This window comes from Salvelinus alpinus, chromosome 1 (genome assembly GCF_045679555.1).
Source record: "Salvelinus alpinus chromosome 1, SLU_Salpinus.1, whole genome shotgun sequence".
Lineage (NCBI taxonomy): Eukaryota > Metazoa > Chordata > Actinopteri > Salmoniformes > Salmonidae > Salvelinus > Salvelinus alpinus.
In genome coordinates this window covers 109,573,261-109,600,142 of record NC_092086.1, presented here as the reverse complement: position 1 = coordinate 109,600,142, position 26,882 = coordinate 109,573,261, and the positions used below count along the sequence as shown (strand labels likewise).

General features: G+C 44.5%; 1 protein-coding gene across 21 annotated transcripts in view; it reads left to right on the top strand.

The window, feature by feature from the left end:
* Positions 1 to 2,479: 2,479 nt before the first annotated feature.
* The window catches only part of LOC139538530 (alpha-adducin-like), a 43,217-nt gene continuing 18,814 nt past the window's right edge, over positions 2,480 to 26,882 (top strand). For all 21 annotated transcript variants that reach the window (XM_071340845.1, XM_071340721.1, XM_071340713.1 and 18 more), the window contains exons 1-5: positions 2,480 to 2,633; positions 18,385 to 18,598; positions 21,337 to 21,499; positions 24,987 to 25,138; positions 25,494 to 25,574. In XM_071340845.1, coding sequence (XP_071196946.1) covers positions 18,404 to 18,598; positions 21,337 to 21,499; positions 24,987 to 25,138; positions 25,494 to 25,574 — 591 coding nt within the window. In that variant the 5' untranslated portion in view covers positions 2,480 to 2,633; positions 18,385 to 18,403. The remainder of the gene's footprint in view (positions 2,634 to 18,384; positions 18,599 to 21,336; positions 21,500 to 24,986; positions 25,139 to 25,493; positions 25,575 to 26,882) is intronic.

Below are 26,882 nucleotides of genomic sequence, written 5' to 3'. Positions count from 1 at the left end.
TGTTGAGGATGTGGTTGTTACTGACAAGAAGAATGATGGCTGAGCTCTTTAATCACCACTTCATTAAGTCAGGATTCCTATTTGACTCAGCCATGCCTTCTTGCCCGTCCAACATTTCCTCATCTCCCACCCCTTCTAATGCGACTATCCTCGATGCTTCTCCCTCTTTTTCCCCTGCCCCGCTACAAAGTTTCTCCCTGCAGGCAGTCACTGAGTCCGAGGTGCTAAAGGAGCTCCTTAAACTTGACCCCAAAAAACCATCTGGGTCAGATGGTTTAGACCCTTTCTTCTTTAAGGTTGCTGTACTTATCATCGCCAAGCCTATCTCCAACCTTTTTAACCTGTCTCTCCTTTCTGGGGAGGTTCCCATTGCTTGGAAGGCAGCCACTGTTCGTCCTTTTTTACTTTGTTACAGGCCTATTTCTATTTTGCCCTGTTTATCAATAGTGTTGGAAAAACTTGTCAATAATCAACTGACTGGCTTTCTTGATGTCTATAGTATTCTCTCGGGTATGCAATCTGGTTTCCTCTCGGGTTATGGATGTGTCACTGCAACCTCAAAGGTCCTGAATGATGTCACCATTGCCCTTGATTCTAAGCAATATTGTGCTGCTATTTTTATTGACTTGGCCAAAGCTTTTGATACGGTAGAACATTCCATTCGTGTGGGCCGGCTAAGGAGTATTGGTGTCTCTGAGGGGTCTTTGTGCTGGTTTGCTAACTACCTCTTTCAAAGAGTGCAGTGTATAAAGTCAGAAAATCTGCTGTCTCAGCCACTGCCTGTCACCAAGGGAGTACCCCAAGGCTCGGTCCTAGGCCCCACGCTCTTTTCAATTTGAATCAACAACATAGCTCAGACAGTAGGAAGCTCTCTCATCCATTTATATGCAGATGATACAGTCTTATACTCAGCTTTAACATTCGGCCATCCGATTTCCTATCAATGCTCCTTATAGGACATATCACTGCACTCTATACTCCTCTGTAAACTGGTCATCTCTGTATACCTGTCGCAAGACCCACTGGTTGATGCTTATTTATAAAACCCTCTTAGGCCACTCCCCCCTATCTGAGATATCTACTGAAGCCCTCGTCCTCCACATACAACACCCGTTCTGCCATTCACATTCTGTTAAAGGTCCCCAAAGCACACACATCCCTGGATCGCTCGTCTTTTCAGTTCGCTGCAGCTAGCGACTGGAACGAGCTGCAACAAACACTCAAACTGGACAGTTTTATCTCAATCTCTTCATTCAAAGACTCAATCATGGACACTCTTACTGACAGTTGTGGCTGCTTTGTGTGATGTAATGTTGTCTCTACCTTCTTGCCCTTTGTGCTGTTGTCTGTGCCCAATAATGTTTGCACCATGTTTTGTGTTGCTACCATGTTGTTATGTTGTGTTGCTACCATGCTATGTTGTCATGTGTTGCTGCATTGCTATGTTGTTGTCTTAGTTCTCTCTTTATGTAGTGTTGTGTTGTCTCTCTTGTCCTATATTTATATTGTTTTTTCCCGTTTTCTTTTTATCCCAGGCCCCGTCCCCGGAGGAGGCCTTTTGCCTTTCTGTCGTTCTGCCCCTGAACAAGGCAGTTAACCCACTGTTCCTAGGCCGTCATTGAAAATAAGAATTTGTTCTTAACTGACTTGCCTAGTTAAATAAAGATTAAATTAATAAAAATAAATAAATATTTTTGCAATTTAATTTAATTTTGATACTTAGGTATATTTAAAACCAAATACTTTTAGACTTTTACTCAAGTAGTATTTTACTGGGTGACTTTCACTTTTACTTGAGTAATTTTCTATTAAGGTATCTTTACTTTTACTCAGATATGACAATTGGGTTATTTTTCCACCACTGGTGATGACACTAAAAAACAAATTGTTTGGTTTCATCATACGTTCTTATAAGTGACGGAATTCGATTAATATCCCGGGCATGCCCCGGTTTAACCGGATTAGCGTTGATTTCATTCGTTTTGAAATCGGGCTGCCTCCCGGGTGCCCCCATCAAAGCAGACGTTGAAGTCGGCTGAAAACGAGTGACATATGTCAAGCACGTGGAATAATTAGTAAGGATTCAGTGTTTTCACTTGCAAAAATGTTTGCTCAAAATGCATGTATCGCTTTAACTGCCTTCAGAATCAGAATCCTCCTAAGGAAAACTACTTTGAAAATTGTAACATAGGCTTAGGCCCTAGGCTATTTAAAAATTAATAGTTTATGCTTCTAAACGATTCATCATACTATTTTGTTGACATTATGGCCCGGTGATGCTCAATTTGAGACGGCGCTCCTCCTTCACCACTTTTGCCCGGTGATGTGACGGGCCATAGCCCGGTTTATCCCGGTTTAGTCTAATCGTACTCTCTCAGTACAACCTCCAACCAGGTTCGTCGTTGCTTTCATGTACCGGAATGGATTTTGAGCACAACCAATGGTGCGCACCAGCATTCACCGCTTTGCCGCACCCAAGTGAGAGGGCGTTGGTGGGCGGAGCATCGCAGGACCTACAAGCAGAAGCAAACCTCTTTCAAAGCAGCAGGGTAGCGGATAAAAATACTGAAAATAGTACGCTCGCTTTCTACTAGAAGGTGCTGTCTTTTCAATCATATTTCAGCTAAACGAGGGTAAGTTAAAACGGATAATGTTGTTTCGTAGTAGTAAGCTCCGGCTAGCGCGAGACCATGTAATTATTCAGACGTTAATGTCGTTTCTCTTTGTACAATATGTAGAAATCTATAATGTTTCCATTATTGACTGCGCGTCGCCAGTGGACTCTGCAGAGGAGCGTGTGCGACATATGATTTCATGTTTTATTCAACTGTAGCACTAGTATCAAACAGTACATCGTTTTGTTGGCCTTCGAAGGTTAGTAAAAACAACAAAAACAGCATGTATTACTTGGTCCCCCCCACACACCCGTCTCCTTCAATCGCAGGAGTGAGGCTCCAAGGCCACATTTTAGTAGGCTGTTGATTTGTGTATTTTGCACAGCCTGCAGGATAGGAAGCTGAGTTTAGGTTGAATTAGATACATAACAGTAAACATGCACTATCATAACAATATACGGTGCAGTATTATCTATTATGCAATGTTATTAGGAAATGTGTTTGTCCCTCTAGTGACTGGTAGCTTACTTTGCGTACTGTAGGCCTGAATGGGACAGGAAATGAAGAAATAGTCTCTGATAATAGCCAGCCACTGAGCTATGCTAGTGTGTGTTGCTATTGTATGCCTTACTCAACCATGTATAACTTCATGCATGTAGATTTCCTTGTGTACTGTAGTAATAATAATTAAGTATTTCATTTAAACATCCCACCATTTCATTGTCTATTTGAGCAATCTTCCAATCTCCCAAGAGACCGTTGGAATACTCTTTCCTAATGATGCCAATCCAGAACACATCTTCAACAAGCCAAAGGATAAGGAAGCTCTGTGAAAAATAGCTTGATGAATTCCTAGTCTTTCTCTGTACATTGTCTGTATCATCCCATGTCCACGCAGTGAAAGCCTTGATAAGAGCAGAGGATGAACATTGATGGCTGTGGAAGAAACACTTGTTTTCATGGTCTGTTGGAAAGCGTTTTGCTACAGTGTGTAATAATCTCTGGCTGTCATATATATGTTGGTTTTTCGGACAACATCGGAGAGCAGATTCCATTAAGATGTTGCTTCTCTAGTCTACTAGCTGTAGATACTGTACATTTTCCAGTCAGTCAGTGGGCTGTAGTCTAATTCCCCTCCCCCTCCTCTCTCTCTTTCCCTCTGTGAGGATTAGTAGAGAAGGACTAGGCTAGAAGCCCTGTAGAGATAACTGTGGAGGGGTAACTCCCTGGATTTCGTTATTCTGGTGGAATGAGAGGAACACCCATTGGAGTGACGCTAGCAGTACCAAACACACACACACTAACACGTTTTTGAAGTCTGTGTTGGTTTTAGGCCTACTAGACCCACCCACACCCTTGACCCCAGTGCAGATGATGAAAATGTGTTCCTCATTTCAAATCTTTTATTTCTCACTCTCTTTCCTTCCTTTCTCAGAGTGTAAATATTTGGCACTGTTTCGGGTGTGTAAACAGATTTGTCAGTGCACTGCATAGCGTGTATATTGTGTTAGACATAAGAAACAATGTTTTCTGAGGAAGTTCTAAAAAATGTATTTGACTACCTAGGTTAATATTGACAATGTTACCAGGAAAACGTCACGAACCAGCCCAGTGGCACTAATGTCCTGGAGCTTTGTCACTAGTCCACTGCTTTGCCTAGTTTCTTCTATAGTTTTCACTGACCCTGAGTCTACGTATGTGCATCGCAGATGATACTAGAGCTATGTAAGACGGTGTGCGTGGGTCTACATTGCATTCAGGCCGCACAGAATCGCTGATCTACAAATCATCTTGCATCAATAATGTGGTCAAAATGAGAAGTTCTGTGCCTCACCTTGCTCAAACTAATCTCCTCAAACTCCCTAAGCAGGGTTTCTTCTCAGTACTGTTGTTAGACAGTGATCTCCCACACCCAGATAAAGCCTTGAGGACCCTCCCTCCCCAACCCCTGTCCCCTCAACACAACACTCAGAAAACAACATTTCCATGACAACAGTGTCAGCTTTAGACGTTACTACGACCGTAGTTATGAGGAGGCCTTGGTAAGGTCCAGGAGTCACAACATTTAGCCTGCGTTTACATTTTGTCATTTCGAAAACACTCTTATCCAGTGTGACTTTAGGTCATTATTTCTCAATAATAATTTTGTGTGCAAATGTAAAATATCCTTCTGTCCCTCAAAGGACCTCTATGGATTACATTTCAGGAATACATTATTACGATGATGATTTGGGGCCATATTCACAGCCGCTAAACACAGTCACCTCCTGCTGAGGCTGTGTCCCAAATGGCAACCCATTCCTTACATAATCAGTGCACCTATGGTCCCCGTTCCAAAGTAGTGCACTAGTACATTGTGAATAGGGTGCCATTTGGGATGCGTCTCAGTCTTGCATAATGATAACACTGCCATCTGTGTAACCCAGGCACTACTTTCATGTGCTGTAGCAGCCAGCAGCAAGTCCTGTTTGAAGACGCCTTTTCACACTACTGGGCCAATCTGAATCAAGCATAGTTGAAATGGACAAGATTTTTAAGTGCCTTCCTTTCTCCTTCTATAGTGAAGCACTCAAACAGTATGTTTTCACGAGATACTACTTTGTACTAACAAATCACGTCGCCAAAAACGATCATAGACTCCTCACCTCGCCTCTTTCCATTTAAAAATTACAGATTTTTCCAGTGGAAATGCAAGGTAATGAATTAGAAGAAATGCTGCTCGTCCTCTTCCAGCTAACAGTCATGTGATCCCCAAGACCCAGGTCAAGGACAATCCACCTGTTGAACATATTGGTTAAGACCAGACTGATGACGCTTCATGGCACTGATGGGGGTTCATCTAAGCATTATCATCTGTCCAAAACAAACCAATGTTGATATGTGGACTTCTAACTCCAATAACATGAAATGGCGTCTAACTCTAGTCCTAAGAGTTGATTTCAAGCCCCGGAGAAATGGCGTTTTTATATCAGAGTTGTATTATCAGGGCACAGTGGATTATAAATATTTATGTATTTTTTTCATGAATTCTGGTTAAATAACATCACTTGGAGTCGTATTCAATCAAAACTTGTTACGAGGTTTCTAAGAAGTCAAAAAACAAGCAAGATGTTTGCGGTAATGTGCCGTTTGAATTTGTGCATTATTTCAGCTTACTAGGTTTTGCCATATACACACAGAATCAAACTCAGGAATAGTGCCCATAACATTACATTTAAATGAGCAACAAGAGTATCTCTAATGCATTCTTCTGTCCGCAGTCCAGAAACATTAGTAGTAGTTAGTTGTCTGAGGCTCAGGCAGCAGTGGTTTCCTACATCCCATTGGTAGGAGTATTATGGATTCCAGCTGTGACAGGCATACACTGCAGAGTTGAAATCAGACTGACTTAGGCATTCAGCCTAAGTGCACTTCCCATGATGTGAGAGGGTGACACACTCAAGAGGAGGAGGGGGGGGTTGAAACCAAGTATCTGTTTCTTCTCATGGCAAAATCCATTCACTAAATATGACTGGCATATTTTTGGAGCTAACTCAAGTAGTCTTTATCCTTGTTTTGTCTCTTTTTCTGACCTAGGATATGAACTAGAATTGATGAAAAGGCCTTTTCAACAGAACTTCCTGCTCTGATCGAACGCAGCGTAGACATATTAAATATATGCGTAGTCAGCCAAGCCAACTATGTCCCCTCAAATATGACTAATGAGGTGCACAGTGGGTGTACATAACATGAATGAGTTAGCTGAAATGAGCTGAAAAGCTAACTGAAATACTTTGCTATTTCGTTAAGTTCTCTATTATTATTATTATTGGAGATCTAAAGTCACGTTCATCTCATTGTAATGGACCCCTCCCTGTTACCATGCCCTCCCTGTTACCATGCCCTCCCTGTTACCATGCCCTCCCTGTTACCAAGCCCTCCCTGTTGCCAATCCTAAAGCTGGAAACAACTCTCCCTGTTACCAAGCTCTCCCTGTTACCAAGCCAATCCTAAAGCTGGAAACAACCCTCCCTGTTACCAAGCCCACCTGTAGAGCTGAAAACGACCCTCCCTGTTACCAAGCCCATCTGTAGAGCTGAAAACGACCCTCCCTGTTACCAAGCCCATCTGTAGAGCTGAAAACAACCCTCCCTGTTACCAAGCCCATCTGTAGAGCTGAAAACAACCCTCCCTGTTACCAAGCCCATCTGTAGAGCTGAAAACAACCCTCCCTGTTACCAAGCCCATCTGTAGAGCTGAAAACAACCCTCCCTGTTACCAAGCCCATCTGTAGAGCTGAAAACGACCCTCCCTGTTACCAAGCCCATCTGTAGAGCTGAAAACAACCCTCCCTGTTACCAAGCCCATCTGTAGAGCTGAAAACGACCCTCCCTGTTACCAAGCCCATCTGTAGAGCTGAAAACGACCCTCCCTGTTACCAAGCCCATCTGTAGAGCTGAAAACGACCCTCCCTGTTACCAAGCCCATCTGTAGAGCTGAAAACGACCCTCCCTGTTACCAAGCCCATCTGTAGAGCTGAAAACGACCCTCCCTGTTACCAAGCCCACCTGTAGAGCTGGAAACGACCCTCCCTGTTACCAAGCCCACCTGTAGAGCTGGAAACTACCCTCCCTGTTACCAAGCCCATCTGTAGAGCTGAAAACGACCCTCCCTGTTACCAAGCCCTCCCTGTTACCAAGCCCATCTGTAGAGCTGAAAACAACCCTCCCTGTTACCAAGCCCATCTGTAGAGCTGAAAACGACCCTCCCTGTTACCAAGCCCATCTGTAGAGCTGAAAACGACCCTCCCTGTTACCAAGCCCATCTGTAGAGCTGAAAACGACCCTCCCTGTTACCAAGCCCACCTGTAGAGCTGGAAACGACCCTCCCTGTTACCAAGCCCGTCTGTAGAGCTGAAAACGACCCTCCCTGTTACCAAGCCCATCTGTAGAGCTGAAAACGACCCTCCCTGTTACCAAGCCCTCCCTGTTACCAAGCCCATCTGTAGAGCTGAAAACGACTCTCCCTGTTACCAAGCCCTCCCTGTTACCAAGCCCACCTGTAGAGCTGGAAACAACCCTCCCTGTTACCAAGCCCACCTGTAGAGCTGGAAACAACCCTCCCTGTTACCAAGCCCACCTGTAGAGCTGAAAACAACCCTCCCTGTTACCAAGCCCATCTGTAGAGCTGGAAACAACCCTCCCTGTTACCAAGCCCATCTGTAGAGCTGAAAACAACCCTCCCTGTTACCAAGCCCACCTGTAGAGCTGGAAACAACCCTCCCTGTTACCAAGCCCATCTGTAGAGCTGAAAACAACCCTCCCTGTTACCAAGCCCACCTGTAGAGCTGAAAACAACCCTCCCTGTTACCAAGCCCATCTGTAGAGCTGAAAACAACCCTCCCTGTTACCAAGCCCATCTGTAGAGCTGAAAACAACCCTCCCTGTTACCAAGCCCACCTGTAGAGCTGAAAACAACCCTCCCTGTTACCAAGCCCACCTGTAGAGCTGAAAACAACCCTCCCTGTTACCAAGCCCACCTGTAGAGCTGAAAACAACCCTCCCTGTTACCAAGCCCATCTGTAGAGCTGAAAACAACCCTCCCTGTTACCAAGCCCATCTGTAGAGCTGAAAACAACCCTCCCTGTTACCAAGCCCATCTGTAGAGCTGAAAACGACCCTCCCTGTTACCAAGCCCATCTGTAGAGCTGGAAACGACCCTCCCTGTTACCAAGCCCATCTGTAGAGCTGGAAACGACCCTCCCTGTTACCAAGCCCATCTGTAGAGCTGGAAACAACCCTCCCTGTTACCAAGCCCACCTGTAGAGCTGAAAACTACCCTCGATCTCTCCTGATGTTCTCTCTTTCTTTTTCCCCTTCTCTCTTTCTTTTTCCCCTTCTCTCTTTCTGTGTCCGTTTCTCTCTATCTCCCCTTTTCTCTGTCTCTCGTTCTATGCTCTAATCACTGCCACATGGCAGGATGCAGGCCTGAGCCTTGGAGAATGGAATAAGTTATGGACCGCATCTGGACTGTTGCAGAATATCTACAGAACTGTCTTACTGTAATCAATACTAGTGCCTTTTGGCTAGTTTCCCCCAGGGATTCCATGTTGGAATGTGGCCCAGATTGAATCATTCCTTTGATTCCATCCGAAGGTTCTCAGGTTTCAAATGGTGCTGTTACATCCATGAGAGTGCATTTGTAACAAATTGATTAGTTAGAAGTAGAACATATGGCGTATTTGAACTTAAATGTTGATATGGCAACCTGTGTGTCCCTACTACTATTACTACTACTACTACTACTACTAGTCCCAATGATGAAATAGATTTCAACTCCCAGTTCACAAGTGTGGAAGGTGTTAATAACATAAGGAGTAGACCTGGTGTATTGTGATGGGCTGCTCTACTATTACATAATGGTGTAAAAGGCTATCCCAGTTTCCATGGTAATGTGGGCTGTTTCCATAGTGACCACAGTCAATGCTACACCCCTGCACACTTCAGATGTGCACCAGTTGTTGAGTAATAGTGGGGAGGGGAGCTGTGTGATGGCTGGGGTTAGTACTGTATGTAATAGTGGAGAGCTGTCTGATGGTTGGGGTTAGTACTGTATGTAATAGTGGGGAGCTGTGTGATGGCTGGGGTTAGTACTGTATGTAATAGTGGAGAGCTGTGTGATGGCTGGGGTTAGTACTGTATGCAGATGACCCAGCCAGTGGTGAAATGTAAAGCATTGGGCCTGATGCTGTCATTGTTTCAGCATCAGATTTTATCAGTAGCTGCACAGTGCTAGATCCCGTAATGTTGATAGTGATTTATTTTTCAGGACATCCACCGGTGGATTGAGGACACCTACTGTGTGTCTGTATGGGTTTAAATTGGGAGAGGTTTTGTGCTTCTTGCTACGCAGCTTCAGTCTTTTTAGTCAGACGACTCAGCGAGTTAAGTGAAGTATGTGCAGCAAGTTGCTGACTTGACTTGCTGTCAGAAGTTGGGGTGTGTGTGAGTAAATGATTCAGTGAATGTTATGAATGTCAGCCATGTCTGCTCGGGTGACTGACCGTAATATGAGTAGGCCTAGTAGTGAACCATTCAGAACAGTAAGCTCATATCAGTAACTGGGTGTGAACGTTTTAACCAAATTGGGCTCCTTAACATTAAGAGAAATCCCTTACTGAAAATCGACGTTTTTGTAGATAAAAAAAAAAAAAAAGTAGCAAGTGAACAGCATGGTGGATCAATTCCTCAACAACTAAGAGTGTTGACGTGTGAGGCTCAACTTCTCCGCTGTCTTGGTGCTCTGGCTACCACACTGAACAGCGTGAAGCGAACCCGTGCACATGCGCAGATACTGTGAGAGCGAAGTGATGCATCTTATTATCCTAGTCATTGATGACCGGCCCTGGTTTACTGAGGTTGCGAGCCTTTGCAAGCCAAGAAGTTGTGAGATTCCATTTGCCAGACACACTTTTTGATTGCTGATTAGATAGGCCTAGTGCACGGTTCTGACTGTCTGCCTGGTGGCTGACCTGCCTATACTGTGCCCCTCTCTCTCCCCGTCCCTCGCTAGCTCACTATGAAAGATGTTTGTGTTCTTGGAATTTCAGCAACTTGTTAGTCTCCTCCATTCCAGAAATACTGAATGTTAAGAGTCGATTCCTTTTGGAATCGAATGTTGACACTTACAAATGGGAGTCGATGTGCATGTTAACATCAGAAGCCTCCTCCCTAAGTTTACTTTTATTCACTGCTTTAGCACACTCCGGCAACCCTGATGTCCTAGCCGTGTCTGAATCCTGGCTTAGGAAGGCCACCAAAAATTCTGAAATTTCCATCCCCAATTACAAAATTTTCCGTCACGACAGAACTGCTTAAGGGGGCGGAATTGCAATCTACGATAGAGATAGCCTGCTACCCCAGCCAACAGCTCTGCACCCCCTGCAGCAACAGCAACTTCTCCACTATGCAATCTGGTTTGCGAGCTGGTCAAGGTCCTAAACGATATCATAACCGCCATCGATAAAAGACAATACTGTGCAGCCGTCTTCATCGACCTGGCCAAGGCTTTCGACTCTGTCAATCACCGTATTCTTATCGGCAGACTCAACAGCCTTGGTTTCTCTAATGACTGCCTCGCCTGGTTCACTAACTACTTCTCAGATAGAGTTCGGTGTGTCAAATCGGAGGGCCTGTTGTCCGGACCTCTGGCAGTCTCTGTGGGTGCCACAGGATTCAATTCTTGGGCCGACTCTTTTCTCTGTATATATCAATGATGTCGCCCTTGCTGCGGGTGGTTCTTTGATCCAACACTCCTTTCGTGGCCTCCAACTGCTCTTAAATGCTAGAAAAATGAAATGCATGCTCTTCAACTGATTGCTGCTCGCACCAGCCCGCCCGACTAGCATCACCACTCTGGACGGTTCTGACTTAGAATATGTGGACAACTATAAATACCTACAGTTGAGGTCGTAAATTTGCACCTTAGTCAAATACATTTAAACTCAGTTTTTCACAATTCCTGACATTTAATCCTAGTAAACTCCCTGTTTTAGGTCAGTTAGGTTCACCACTTTATTTCAGGAATGTGAAATGTCAGAATAATAGTAGAGAATTATTTATTTCAGCTTTTATTTTTCGTCACATTCCCAGTGGGTCAGAAATTTACATACACTCAATTAGTATTTGGTAGCATTGCCATTAAATTGTTTAACTTGGGTCAAATGTTTCGAGTAGCCTTCCACAAGCTTCCCACAATAAGTTGGATGAATTTTGGCCCATTCCTCCTGACAGAGCTGGTGTAAATGAGTCAGGTTTGTAGGCCTCCTTGCTTGCACAAGCTTTTTCAGTTCTGCCCACAAGTTTTCTATGGGATTGAGGTCAGGGCTTTGTGATGGCCACTCCAATACCTTGACTTTGTTGTCCTTAAGCCATTTTGCCACAACTTTGGAGGTATGTGTTTGGGGTCATTGTCCATTTGGAAGATTTGCGACCAAACTTTAACTTCCTGACTGATGTCTTGAGATGTTGCTTCAATATATCCATGTAATTTTCCTCCCTCATGGTGCCATCTATTTTGTGAAGTGCACCAGTCCCTCCTGCAGCAAAGCACACAGACAACATGATGCTGCCACCCCCGTGCTTCACGGTTGGGATGGTGTTCTTTGGCTTGCAAGCCTCCCCCATTTTCCTCCAAACATAACGATGGCCAAACAGTTCTATTTTTGTTTCATCAGACCAGAGGACATTTCTCCAAAATGTCCCCATGTGCAGTTGCAAACCGTAGTCTGGCTTTTTTTATGGTGGTTTTGCAGCAGTGGCTTCATCCTTGCTGAGCAGCCTTTCAGGTTTTGTCGATATAAGACTTGTTTTACTGTGGATATAGATACTTTTGTACCTGTTTCCTCCAGCATCTTCACAAGGTCCTTTTGCACATTTCGCACCAAAGTACGTTCATCTCTAGGAGACAACGCGTCTCCTTCCTGAGCGGTATGACGGCTGCGTGGTCCCATGGTGTTTATACTTGCGTACTATTGTTTGTACAGATGAATGCGGTACCTTCAGGTGTTTGGAAATTGCTCCCAAGGATGAACCAGACTTTTCCTAAAGTCTTGCCTGATTTATTTTGATTTTCCCATGATGTCAAGCAGAGAGGCACTGAGTTTGAAGGTAGGCCTTGAAATACATCCACAGGTACACCTCCAATTGACTCAAATGGTGTCAATTAGCCTATCAGAAGCTTCTAAAGCCATGACATAATCTTCTGGAATTATCCAGGTTGTTTAAAGGCACAGTCAACTTAGTGCATGTTAACTTCTGACCCACTGGAATTGTGATTAAGTGAAACAATCTGTCTGTAAACAATTGTTGGAAAAATGACTTGTGTCATGCACGAAGTAGATGTCCTAAATGACTTGCCAAAACTATGTACAGCAACTAAGTTACTTTTGAGAAGTTAAATGAGGAGAAAATGCCAACTTTGCCAGGTGAAGTTTAAGGTACAGTAATGGTAGTACAGGTGCAATGCTTAACCTTCCGAAAGAGACGCACCGTGAGACACACCGCTGCTGGCAGCAGTGCAGCTGCATTGCATGTAATTAGTCACATCCCTAGTTTTCCTCTTATAACCATGATCAGAAAATGTAGCACAACACATGAAAAATGGCACTATATGTTCTCAAGAAGCTGAAATCTGGAGGGAATTGAATTGATAGCCGCTGCTTGCTAGTCTGGTCACGATTATCTCTTCTCCCCAGAAGTAAACAACTGAGTTTTCTAGATTGATAATCCTGGTAGGACTCTGAATATTTTCACAGCATTATGCCTGGCTTTTGACTTCCCCAGTTCAGACACTCAGTGGAAGTGTTATCTGGGAATACTGTTTGTACTGGACATCTGGGCTGTTTCAAGTTGACCTCAGAAGGACGTTACAAGCAGGAAGTGTATTTCATCTCCTGTTCTCTTTCCTAGTGTAACATTGTGTGTAACATTGTGTGTAAGAAACAATGTCATTTTATAGAGGGCAATAGTAATGGCGTCTTTTTGTAGGCATTAACAGAGGCGTACTCCACCATGGCTCATTGGCCAAAGACAATGGGAAAATAATTAATGTTTTTTGGGCGGTTTTTGGATAAGTGCAGAAAATTAAGTCTGTTGGAAACACAGGCTTAGGAGCTCTTCTATGTTTTGTTCTATAAAATAGTCTTAATCCAGGAACGTAAGTTTTTGTGAAAAAGCCTATGTTTACAATCAACCTTAATTTCACAGTTTATCCCCCAAAAACATTCTTTCCCTATTCATTTCCCCCATAGGAATGGCCAACGATCCAGAGGTAGAAAAAATGTGAACTAATTTCCTGTTTTTAGGACTACAAGCTGGTTGAGCTCTATTCTCTCATGTTCTAGTTTCCAGTTTCACTATCCTCAAGGCAACCCCGTTCTGTGGTCTATGTATTGACCTTTGACCTGACTGGATGGCTGTCCACACAGAACTCTGACCTCAATGAACCCATGGAAGGTTTGGTCTCTGTCTTCGTCCAAAATGGCCCCATTTTCCCTATATAGTGCACTACTTTTGAATCGAGTCCTAGTGACTTTATTGGAAGTATGGTGTTTACCTTAGATGTACAGGTCATGGAGACAGAGGCTATTGACTTAATAGAATGACTTAATAGAATACATTTAATAGAAATATAATTACTATTCTATGGGCGGGCTTCCTTGGGTTCTGTAAGTGAGGTCAAGGCTGTATACCTGAGATTTATCCAAAGCTAGTCTAAACTGTGGAATTGAAAAAAGAAACTCCATAAAATTAGGAAGTGGTTGACATTATTTATGTTTTTAAGAAGTGATATAGCTATTGTATTCAGATTTTATTATACAGTAAGATTTGGACAAAATGAATAACAGTTGATGAAGCCATTTTGCTCTCTGTGTTCCCATGGATGTCAAAGTCTAGAGGACTGGGATCAGCAGCAGTGTATCTGTTACTGCCTGGAGGCGGTGGGAGATCCTATTACACAAAGCCTCAGTTATTTCCTGAGCTTGGCTGCTGCAGCAGGAATAAGGATAGTGATGGTGGTCACTCTGTTAGCACTGAAAGCACTTAGTTCATGTTTCAGCTGTGTTTTTTTAAAGCTAGTTTACCCCCATGTTGTGTGTTTTTGTCCTTAGTTTGAAGAAGTACATCATCTGAAAGACTCTCGACCACAGTTAGAGGTTATAATGGAGTCCACTTGCTTGTTGTCTATATCAGATACCAGGGACAGTGTATAATTACCATTTAGTGTGTTTTTGTCCTTAGTTTGTTGAAGCTGTGCATATAAACAGACACTTTTCTCAACCACAGTTGCTTTTAGAGCCTTCTTGTTCTGGGTCGTTTTCTCTTGTATGAGGAGTCAGATTTAGTCTGCGACGTTCCCTTTCCACAGTAATGGCACCACAACAGATCCTCAACAGTCAAGAGTGCTGAGTCCGTCATAGAGCGGAAGACTCAGAGCGGAGCTAAGAGACCGGGACCATTAAGGGACCGTTCCTGGACACAGAACCCCATGGTTGCATCCCACATGGCACCCTATTCAAAAGTAGTGCACTCTAGGGATCAGGCCATGATAGGCCCCAGTTAAAAGTAGTGCACTATATAGGGAATAGCATCCCATTTGGGTCTCTGGAAAGAACCCATTCTCTACCAGCCAGTGCAGCATTGTCCTCTGTTCTGTTGGACAATAAATAGGCAATTCGTGATACAGTCGGATTAGTAACAGACCAGAGGTTCTGGGTATTTTTGGGCCCTAATGAGATTGGCACAGGAAGACCTAACCCTAATTGCTATTTTTCAACCTTTTCATGTTGGTATTTGGCAGCCTGAAATACAAAGTGTGAAACAGAGTATATCAGTTGGGATTCCAGACTAGTTCCTCTGGACTAATGTATTTCGTGAATGTAAAATCTCAAGAATCCCTCAGGTCAGAAAAGAGAACCATAGCTTCAATACTGACACTTCAATACTGACACTAAAACAGTGTAGAAATTTTATATATATATATATATATATATATATATACATATATATATACACACAGACACACCATTTGTATGGCTGAAGTATGTATCATTTAAAAAATAAAAATAAATGTTTCTCCAGGTGTTTTAGTTTCACCCAAACTATTGTCAGTTAGTCTCTGGCACTAAATGGACTGGGCACATCTCTCTGCTGTGAGGCCTGGATGGTTTGGTCCTGGCTAGTGGTTATCATAGCAGCCCTGTGTCCTGTTTTGGCTGAGATGTGTCTAATTGCTGAGGACTGAGAAGGACTAATGGTGTACGGTGGTGTCTGCCCGGCAGCCCAGAGACGGTGGTGTCTGCCAGGCAGCCCAGAGAGGCCTACTTGGGCCTTTTTCAAATACTGTCAAAATGCATCCTGATCCTCATCCCTTTCTTGAGGTAGTCACTGTGGTAACATGATTGGATAGGTTAGATTTGAAGAGGAATCCACTGCATTGATTTCAGCAATCATGTCAGATCAGGGATTGATTGCTTCATGGAAGGGAGGAAGGAAGGATGTGTTTTTTGAGTATTGGAGCAGGGCCCCGCCAAGTTCTAAGGCTCTATGCTGGCTGTCTTTTTCCTCTGGGGGGAGGTCAACTCCCAGGCTGGTAATGTCCTCTGTCTGAGGGCACATTATCCCATCAGACAGCCTTGACAAAAATGATCCTGGATCAATTGGAAATCGCTTATTTACCTCTAGCCCGACTCCAGCCGCTCTACGTTGATTCTCATATGAACATGTCAGTGTGATGTCTGGCAGTGTGAGACTACTGTCCTCTGTCTCCTCTCCATTTCTCCCAGACATCAATGCTGTTCTATGGGAGATAGTGGTGCAACTTGTTCATGGTGCGCAGCAACAAGCACTCATAGCTCTGCTATGCAACAGAATCACTGCCCTCCATTCTCTGGACTGATAATGGCATTTCACAGAAACTCCCGCTCTCCCTTACTCACTGTGCTAGTCAATGTTTGGTTGGCTTGCTGGTTTATTTGTTATTTAACCTTTATTTAACTAGGCAAGTCAGTTAAGAACAAATTCTTATTTACAATGATGGCCTACACCAGCTAAAACCCGGACGACGCTGGGCCAATTGTGCCCCGTCCTATGGGACTTCCAATCACGGCCGGTTGTGATACAGCCTGGATTCGAACCAGGGTGTCTGTAGTGGCGCCTCAAGCACTGCGAAGCAGTGCCTTAGACCGCTGCTCGCCACTCGCTGCGCCACATTTTCATTTTATCCCTTGTAATGATGACGGTTGAGTGTCTGTTTTGTATCTAGACTGACTGAGCCAGAGGAAATGGACAGGAAATCAATAAGCCCTGGGGGGTGTGGTCACACTATCAAAACAGGAAGCAGCAGAGGTGATGGCATGAAGCCAAGTAATGTGACTGAATGTTTAGCACACCAAGCGTGACGTGACATTTTTCCATCTGGCTGTCTGCCTTGGATATTAAATGTAATCTTGATTAAAACATGTTTTGTGTTCATTAGGCAACTAATTAAGAGACTGAAACATGGGAGATACTACCTGGGATTATCTAATAATACATGCAAATTTTCGTTTTCTGTTTTAAAACAGTTTGGTACGATGTGCAGTGTTTCCCAAACTGGGGGTCCGCGGAGGTACTCCCTAATCCCCATTCAAATTGGATTAGGGAGAAAAACGGAAATGAAGTGTCTGCTGTAAAAGGCCCATGATCATCTGACATTGTACAGGAGATAGGGCCCCCCCCCATCTGACATTGTACAGGAGATAGGGCCCCCCCCATCTGACATTGTACAGGAGATAGGGCCCCCCCATCTGACATTGTACAGGAGATAGGGCCCCCCATCTGACATTGTACAGGAGATAAGCCCCCCCCCCCCCCCCCCCATCTGACATTGTACAGGAGATGGGGCCTCCCCATCTGACATTGTACAGGAGATGGGGCCCCCCCATATCTGACATTGTACAGGAGATAGCCCCCCCCCCCCATCTGACATTGTACAGGTGATAGAGCCCCCCCATATCTGACATTGTACAGGTGATAGAGCCCCCCCATATCTGCCATTGTACAGGATAGGGCCCCCCCCCCCCATCTGACATTGTACAGGAGATAGGGCCCCCCCCCCCATCTGACATTGTACAGTAGATAGGGCCCCCCATCTGACATTGTACAGGAGATAGGCCCCCCCCCCCCGACATTGTACAGGAGATAGGGCCCCCCCCCCCGACATTGTACAGGAGATAGGGCCCCCCCCCCCATCTGACATTGTACAGGTGATAGCCCCCCCCCCCCCCATCTGACATTGTACAGGTGATAGAGCCCCCCCCCCCCCCATCTGACATTGTACAGGTGATAGAGCCCCCCCCCCCCCCATCTGACATTGTACAGGAGATGAGCTCCCCCCCCCATCTGACATTGTACAGGAGATAGCTCCCCCCCATCTGACATTGTACAGGAGATAGCCCCCCCCCCATCTGACATTGTACAGGAGATAGCCCCCCCCCCATCTGACATTGTACAGGAGATAGCCCCCCCCCCCCCATCTGACATTGTACAGGAGATAGCCCCCCCCCCCCCATCTGACATTGTACAGGAGATAGCCCCCCCCCCCCCCATCTGACATTGTACAGGAGATAGGCCCCCCCCCCCCCCCATCTGACATTGTACAGGAGATAGGCCCCCCCCCCCCCATCTGACATTGTACAGGAGATAGGGCCCCCCCCCCCCCCCCCCCATCTGACATTTTGCGACGCTTTGGTACTCTTTGTTGTTTCTACCATCTACATCACCCAATTCTAGTGCAATACAATGTCATATCTACAATGTACCTTTAGATGCACAACAGGGCCTGGGATGCTCACAGGGATCCACAGTACTCCATCGATGGTCCAGTTTTCAATTAAACACTTCTTGAATTCCCTAAAGTTGTTTTGAACAGAAGTGCGCTGTCATTTAAGCTTTAAAACAGCAAACTTGTCTCTCTGTCCCAATTAGCTTTAAAACTGCTAAATGTTCTTTCCGGGCCTTTAAAATGTTGTTTCCCAGGGCCTGAGACTTGGTTGGCCCGACCATGCACTGCAGCAGTCATAGTAAAACTCCTTGTATGCTATTTTTGATTGGGTCCCTGAATTAATTATTATTATTTATTTTTTATATACATTTCCTATCACAAAAGGGGTCCCTGTCCCCAAAAGTTTGGAAACACCTACCCTAATGAACACAACCCATGTTTTCACTTCTGACCTTTTGATCTCCAGGAGCCAACAGGACCCGGTGATGAACGGTGACTCAGGTTCCGGGGTGGTGACTGCGCCCCCTCCCACCACCGCCCCCCACAAGGAGCGCTACTTTGACCGAGTGGACGAGAGCAGCCCGGAGTACCAGAGGGAGAGGAACATGGCCCCAGACCTCAGACAGGACTTCAACATGATGGAGCAGAGGAAGAGGGTCTCCATGATCCTGCAGAGCCCGGTAGGACACACACCCACACATTAATGCGCAAACACAGAACACACACACACATGCATATGTACACACGGTGCTACTCCACTTCTAACCTATGTCCTAATTAGAGGTCGACCAATTATGGTTTTTCAACGCCGATGCCGATTTATTGGAGGACCAAAAAAAGCCGATACCGATTATTTATTTGTAATAATGATAATTACAACAATACTGAATGAACACTTATTTTAACTTAATATAATACATCAATAAAATCTATTTAGTCTCAAATAAATAATGAAACATGTTCAATTTGGTTTAAATAATGCAAAAACAAAGTATTGGAGAAGAAAGTAAAAGTGCAATATGTGCCATGTAAAAATGTTAACGTTTAAGTTCCTTGCTCAGAACATATGAAAGCTGGTGGTTCCTTTTAACATGAGTCTTCAATATTCCCAGGTAAGAAGTTTTAGGTTGTAGTTATTATAGGACTATTTCTCTCTATACCATTTGTATTTTATTAACCTTTGACTATTGGATGTTCTTATAGGCACTTTAGTATTGCCAGTGTAACAGTATAGCTTCCGTTCCTCTCCTCGCCCCTACCTGGGCTCGAACCAGGAACACATCGACAACAGCCACCCTCGAAGCATCGTTACCCATCGCTCCACAAAAGCCGCGGCCCTTGCAGAGCAAGGGGAACAACTACTCCAAGTCTCAGAGCGAGTGACGTTTGAAACGCTATTAGCGCGCACCCCGCTAACTAGCTAGCCATTTCACATCGGTTACACCAGCCTAATCTCGGGAGTTGATAGGCTCATAAACAGCTCAATGCTTGAAGTACAGCGAAGAGCTGCTGGCAAACGCACGAAAGTGCTGTTTGAATGAATGCTTACGAGCCTGCTGCTGCCTACCATCGCTCAGTCCGACTGCTCTATCAAATATCAAATCATAGACTTAATTATAACATAATAACACACAGAAATACGAGCCTTTGGTCATTAATATGGTCGAATCCGAAAACTATCATTTCGAAAACAAAATGTTTATTCTTTCAGTGAAATACGGAACCGTTCCGTATTTTATCTAACGGATGGCATCCATAAGTTTAAATATTGCTGTTACATTGTACAACCTTCAATGTTATGTCATAATTATGTACAATTCTGGCAAATTAATTATGGTCTTTGTTAGGAATAAATGGACTTCACACAGTTCGCAACGAGCCAGATGGCCCCAACTGCTGCATATACCCTGACTGGTTGCACGGAACGCAAGAGAAGTGACACAATTTCCGTAGTTATAAGAAATCCATGTTAGCAGGCAATATTAACTAAATATGCAGGTTTAAAAATATATACTTGTGTATTGATTTTAAGAAAGCGTTGATGTTTATGGTTAGGTACATTGGTGCAACGACAGTGCTTTTTTTCGCGTATGCGCTTGTTAAATCCTCATCCGTTTGGCGAAGTGGGCAGTGATTCGATGAGAAATTAACATGCACCGCATCGATTATATGCAACGCAGGTCACGCTAGATAAACTAGTAATAGCATCAACCATATGTAGTTAACTAGTGATTATGTTAAGATTGAGTGTTTTTTTTATAAGATAAGTTTAATGCTAGCTAGCAACTTACCTTAGCTTCTTGCTGCCCTCACGTAACAGGTAGTCAGCCTGCCACGCAGGCTCCTCGTGGAATGCAATGTAAGGCAGGTGGTTAGAGTGTTGGACTAGTAACTGGAAGGTAGCAAAAACGAATCCCCGAGCTGACAAGGTAAACATCTGTCGTTCTGCCCCTGAAAAAGGCAGTTAACCCACTGTTCCCCGGTAGGCCGTCATTGTAAATATGAATTTGTTCTTAACTGACTTGCCTAGTTAAATAAAATAAAAAATGTCCTAATGTCATGTCACCAACATATTACTATAAGAACACATTTTGTCCCAAAACTCTTCCTGTTTTATTTACTTCCAATTCTGAATATCCTCTACATAGGCCTGTATCACGGTACGGACACTTAACACTGTCTCTCTCAATCACAGTACTGTTCTCTCAGCAACACTCAGTTTAAGCTCAGTGTATAAAACTCAGTGTTTACAACCCAGCCTTTTGCTGATGGAAGAAAGACATTCTTTGTGATGCTGTGATACACACACACACACACACACACACACACACACACACACACACACACACACACACACACACACACACACACACACACAGAGAGAGACAGTGCAGCAGGAGGTAAGAAAAGGGACTGTGTAAGGAGCATGTTGTTGAGAGATCTGGTTCACCCTGCATATGAGTTATTACCAGCAGGACATGTAGCTAGGTTTGACACACAACATGGGAAACAGTTGCCAACAAAGGAAGTATGTAACTCCTTAGTTCTTCTTGGCAGTGATTATGTAATATGTGACTGATTTTTCTTTGCCTGTTCCCGCTAACAATGTTTATCAGGTTGAAGCCTTTCTATTCTAGTTTCCTCTCAGCAATGCGTCAGTCAACAGACACTTGTGACATAGTCAAGAAGCGATAGCAAGAGAACACCGGCAGACCGCCCGGCAGACTGCCCGACAGACCATACAAGCTCTTTTACTTCAAATCACTCCTGTGTTGATTTAACAGTAACCATGGATTCTGTAGTAGAAGAACTAATAATAGCCAACTAGTGACGGTGTTACAATGCATCAGCGACAGCAACGGTGTATTGACCTGTCCTGAGCCTTCGCTGTCTGACTGTGTCGCCGTCTACTCCCCAGGCGTTCTGTGATGAGCTGGATACGATGATTCAGGACCAGCTGAAGAGGGGAAAGACCCCCACCAGCCTGTTGGCCCTGCAGCAGATAGCTGACTTCATGACCACCAGTATCCCCACCATGTACCCCGCAGCACCCCAGGGAGGCATGGCTGCACTCAGCATGAGTGAGTAGAATACAGTTGAAACCTTTACAGTGCTTAACTCAGACTATAATCTAATTGTTTCCTAAACCTGTCCTCATTACCCCCAGCCAGTCCAAACCGGTCCTCATTACCCCCAGCCAGTCCAAACCGGTCCTCATTACCTCCAACCAGTCCAAACCTGTCCTCAGTACCCCCAGCCAGTCCAAACCGGTCCTCGTTACCCCCAGCCAGTCCAAACCGGTCCTCGTTACCCCCAGCCAGTCCAAACCGGTCCTCGTTACTCCCAGCCAGTCCAAACCGGTCCTCGTTACCCCCAGCCAGTCCAAACCGGTCCTCGTTACCCCCAGCCAGTCCAAACCGGTCCTCGTTACCCCCAGCCAGTCCAAACCGGTCCTCGTTACCCCCAGCCAGTCCAAACCGGTCCTCGTTACCCCCAGCCAGTCCAAACCGGTCCTCGTTACCCCCAGCCAGTCCAAACCGGTCCTCGTTACCCCCAGCCAGTCCAAACCGGTCCTCGTTACCCCCAGCCAGTCCAAACCGGTCCTCCAGTAACCCCCAGCCAGTCCAAACCGGTCCTCCAGTAACCCCCAGCCAGTCCAAACCTGTTCTCCAGTAACCCCCAGCCAGTCCAAAACTGTTCTCCAGTAACCCCAGCCAGTCCAAACCGGTTCTCCAGTAACCCCAGCCAGTCCAAACCGGTCCTCCAGTAACCCCAGCCAGTCCAAACCGGTCCTCCAGTAACCCCAGCCAGTCCAAACCGGTCCTCCAGTAACCCCAGCCAGTCCAAACCGGTCCTCCAGTAACCCCAGCCAGTCCATGTATTTAATGTATTCCAAAAGTATCACAGCTGATTTAACTAATGAGGGGATAGATGATTAGGTGACCATTTTGAATCAGCTGTGTTCTTTCTGGAACAACACCAAGTAAGTAGACTGCCTGGGGCTACTGGAGGACAGGTTTGGGAAACACGGATCTAATGTAATGTATATAGAGATAAATACACCGTATGAGCTATGTGATGCATGTACCCTGCAGCACCACAAGGAGGCATGACTGCCTTCAACATGAGTGAGTATTATATGTAGATAATGTAGAATCACTAGCTAGTTAGCGGAGCACTAGTTTGTTACATATACACTGAACAAAAGTATGTGGACACCCCATTCAAATAAGTGGGTTTGGCTATTTCGGTCACACCCTTTGCTGATGGGTGTATAAAATCGAGCACACAGCCATGCAATCTCCCTAGACAAACATTGGCAGTAGAATGGCCTTACTGAAGAGCTCCGTGACTTTCAACGTGACGCCGTCATAGGATGCCACCTTTCCAATAAGTCAGTTCGACAAATTTCTGCCCTGCTAGAACTGCCCCGGTCACCTGGAAGTGCTGTTATTGTGAATTGGAAACGTCTAGGAGCAACAACAGCTCAGCCACGAAGTGGTAGCCCACACAAGCTCCCAGAACGGGAACGCAGAGTGCTGAAGCACTCTGAAAAATTGTCTGTCCTCAGTTTCAACACTCACTACCGAGTTCCAAACTGCCTCTGGAAGCAGCGTCAGCACAATAACTGTTTGTCAGGAGCTTCATAAAATGGGTTTCCATGGCCGAGTAGCCGCACACAAGCCTAAGATCACCATGTGCAATGCCAAGCGTTGGCTGCAGTGATGTAAAGCTCGCCCCCATTGGAAAAGCGTTCTCTGGAGTGATGAATCGCGCTTCACCATCTGTCAGTCCGATGGACGAATCATCTGGGTTTGGTGGACACTACCTGCCCCAATGCATAGTGGCAACTGTACAGTTTGGTGGAGGAGGAATAATGGTCTGGTGCTTTTTTTCATGTTTTTTCATAGTTCCAGTGAAGGGTAATCTTAAAGCTACAGCATACACTGACATTCTAGACGATTCTGTGCTTCCAACTTTGTGGCAACAGTTTAGGGAAAGGCCCTTTTCTGTTTCAGCATGGCAATGCCCTCGTGCACAGAGTGAGGTCAATACAGAAATTGTTTTTTGAGATCGGTGTGGAAGAACTTGACTTGCCTGCACAGAGCCCTGACCTCAACCCCATCGAACACCTTTGGGATGATTTGGAACGCTGACTGTGAGCCAGGCCTAATCGACCCAACATCAGTGCCCGACCTCACTAATGCTCTTGTGGCTGAATGGAAGCTAGTCTCTGCAGCATGTTCCAACATCTGCCAGGGCGGCATGGTAGCCTAGTGGTTAGAGCGTTGGACTAGTAACCGAAAGGTTGCAAGTTCAAATCCCCGAGCTGACAAGGTACAAATCTGTCGTTCTGCCCCTGAACAGGCAGTTAACCCACTGTTCCTAGGCCGTCTTTGAAAATAAGAATTTGTTCTTAACTGACTTGCCTAGTTAAATAAAGGTAAAAAATAATAATAATAATAATCTAGTGGAAAGCCTTCCCAGAAGAGTGGAGGCTGTTATAGCTGCAAAAAGGGGGGACCAACTCCATATTTATGACCATAATTTTGGAATGAGATGTTCGACGTGCAGGTGTCCACATACTTTTGGTCATGTAGTGTAAATATGACCCTCTCCAGTGTCTTAATCCCCTGACAATAATGCATTTTAATGCATACGTTATGGAGGTATGAGGCATTTGGCTACTGTGATGTGAATTCATCTACCAAGAGTAAATTCCACCTAGTAAATTCCACCTAGTACACTGTACCCCAGCACCTAGTGTACCTAGCTAGTACACAGTACCCCAGCACCTAGTTTACCTGGCTAGTACACAGTACCCCAGCACCTAGTTTACCTGGCTAGTACACAGTACCCCAGCACCTAGTGTACCTGGCTAGTACACAGTACCCCAGCACCTAGTTTACCTGGCTAGTACACAGTACTCCAGCACCTAGTGTACCTGACTAGTACACAGTACTCCAGCACCTAGTGTACCTGGCTAGTACACAGTACTCCAGCACCTAGTGTACCTGGCTAGTACACAGTACTCCAGCACCTAGTGTACCTGGCTAGTACACAGTACTCCAGCACCTAGTGTACCTGGCTAGTACACAGTACTCCAGCACCTAGTGTACCTGGCTAGTACACATTCATGCTGCTTTGTGTGTTTACGTACAGTATACGTCAAGCACTTAGGTCCCCTCAGGCCAAGATGGTCTCCTCTGAGTTCAGAGGTCGGTGGTAGTGTTGTAGAATGTAACTACAGGCTTCTTAACCATAGACGCTTTGTAATTATAGACGGATAGACTCTGTTTAATAAATTGACATATTATTCTTTGTTGACTGAGGTGAGTGAATGAAATTCAAAGGGCTTTATTGGCATGGTAAACATATGTTTACATTGTCAAAGCAAGTTAAATTGATAATAAACAAAAAAGTGAAAAATGGAACAGTAAATATTTTTTTTACAAAAGTTCAAAAGGAATAGAGACGTTTTAAACTTCACATTGTCTAAAATAGTGTTTTATAATGACGCGCAAATATGTATCTCTGTTTCTCTCTCTCTCTCTCCCCCTTTTACAGGTCTGGGCATGGTAACCCCAGTGAATGACCTGCGTGGATCTGACTCGATCTCCTATGAGAAGGGCGAGAAGCTGCTCCGCTGTAAACTAGCCGCCTTCTACCGCCTAACAGACCTCTTCGGCTGGTCCCAGCTCATCTACAACCACTTAACCGTAAGAGAGCCTTCTGATGTACTTCTCTAGTGTCTTTATCCACTGCTATGTTATGAAACACCAGAAGAAATATGTAGGACAGGATCTTTTTTTATTTTACTGCAGTATATTGTAGTGCCTTTGCACATTTAACCTGCAGAATATCTTTTCAGAAAGCTCAGCAGGAAAATGTAGAGTTGTCTAGGTTGGTAAAATTAGTTGAGTAAGCATTATATTGTTGATGAAACATCAAAAGAATGTGAAAAATATTAACAGCATTCTAGTGTATGTGAGCCATTTGGTGTAATTCCCCAGGTGTTTGTTTGTTTGTTTGTTACTGCTTGTTAAGACCACCATCTGCACTCATGTCTTCCAGGTACGGGTGAATTCAGATCAGGAGAGGTTCCTGATTGTCCCTTTTGGGCTTCTGTACAGTGAAGTCTCCGCCTCCAGTCTGGTAAGATTCTCCCCCAGTGTCTCACTCTTAACAGCTGCCTGCATAATGTGTGACAACGCTGTGAACTAATAGAATATGTTAATTTTATGTTATGCTGAATGCGTTTCAAGTAGTGATTAAATAAGTGATTGTCATTCAGCCTCCATCATCCAAACGCAGAGATTGTCCTACATGTAATTTTACCTGCAAATCAATTGTTAAAATGCCAGCATTTTTGTGTTCTGTGACAAAACTGCACATTTTAGTGGCCTTTAGATGTCCCCAGCACAAGGTGCACCTGTGTAATGGCCATGCTGTTTAATTCTTGATATGCCATACCTGTCAGGTGGCTGGATAATCTTGGCAAAGGAGAAATGCGCACTAACAGGAATGTAAACAAGTGTGTGCCAAAAAATGTTAGAGAAATAAGCTTTTTGTGCATATGGAACATTTCTGGGGTATTTTATTTCAGCTCATGAAACATGGGACCAAAACTTTAACTATACTAAACAAACATATTAACGCAACATATACTTTACAGTACTAACCTAAATGACAGAGTGAAAAGAAGGAAGCCTGTACAGAATAAAATGATTCTCTTCATAACCGTTGATCATTTTAAGTATGGTGGTGGCTGCATTATGTTATGGGTATACTTGTCATCGGCAAACACTAGGGAGCATAAAAATAAACGGAATAAAGCTAAGCACAGGCAAAATCCTAGAGGAAAACCTGGTTCATTCTGCTTTCCAACAGACACTGGGAGAAAATCTATGGCAAAATTTGAAAATGGCTGCCTAGCAATGATCAACAACTAACTTGACAGAGCTTTAAGAATTTAAGAACAATGTGCAAATATTGTACAATCCAGGTATGCAAATCTCTTAGACTTACCGAGAAAGCCTCGCAGCTGTAATCACTGCCAAAGGTGCTTCTGCAAAGTATTGACTCGGGGGTGTGAATACTTATGCAAATGTGATATTTCTGTATTTCATTTTCAATAAATTTGCAAACATTTCTTAAAAACATGTTTGCACTTTGTCTTTATGGGGTATTGGGTGAGAACATTTTTGAATTCAAGCTGTAACACAACAAAATGTGGATTTAGTCAAGGGCTACGATTACTTCCTGAAGGCACTGTACATGCTGAGTCACTGGTCCTTCAAGGCTGAAGCTGCCGTCAACTCTTCGCCCTCTGCCTGTATCATCTGTTTAGACTGTTAATTTCCCTGACAGGCACTGACGCTGAGTTCGTGTTGTCTTGCCAATTTCTACTGTAAATTTGGCAAGACGGCACAAACCGATCTGGGACTCAGGCTAGCATCGTAA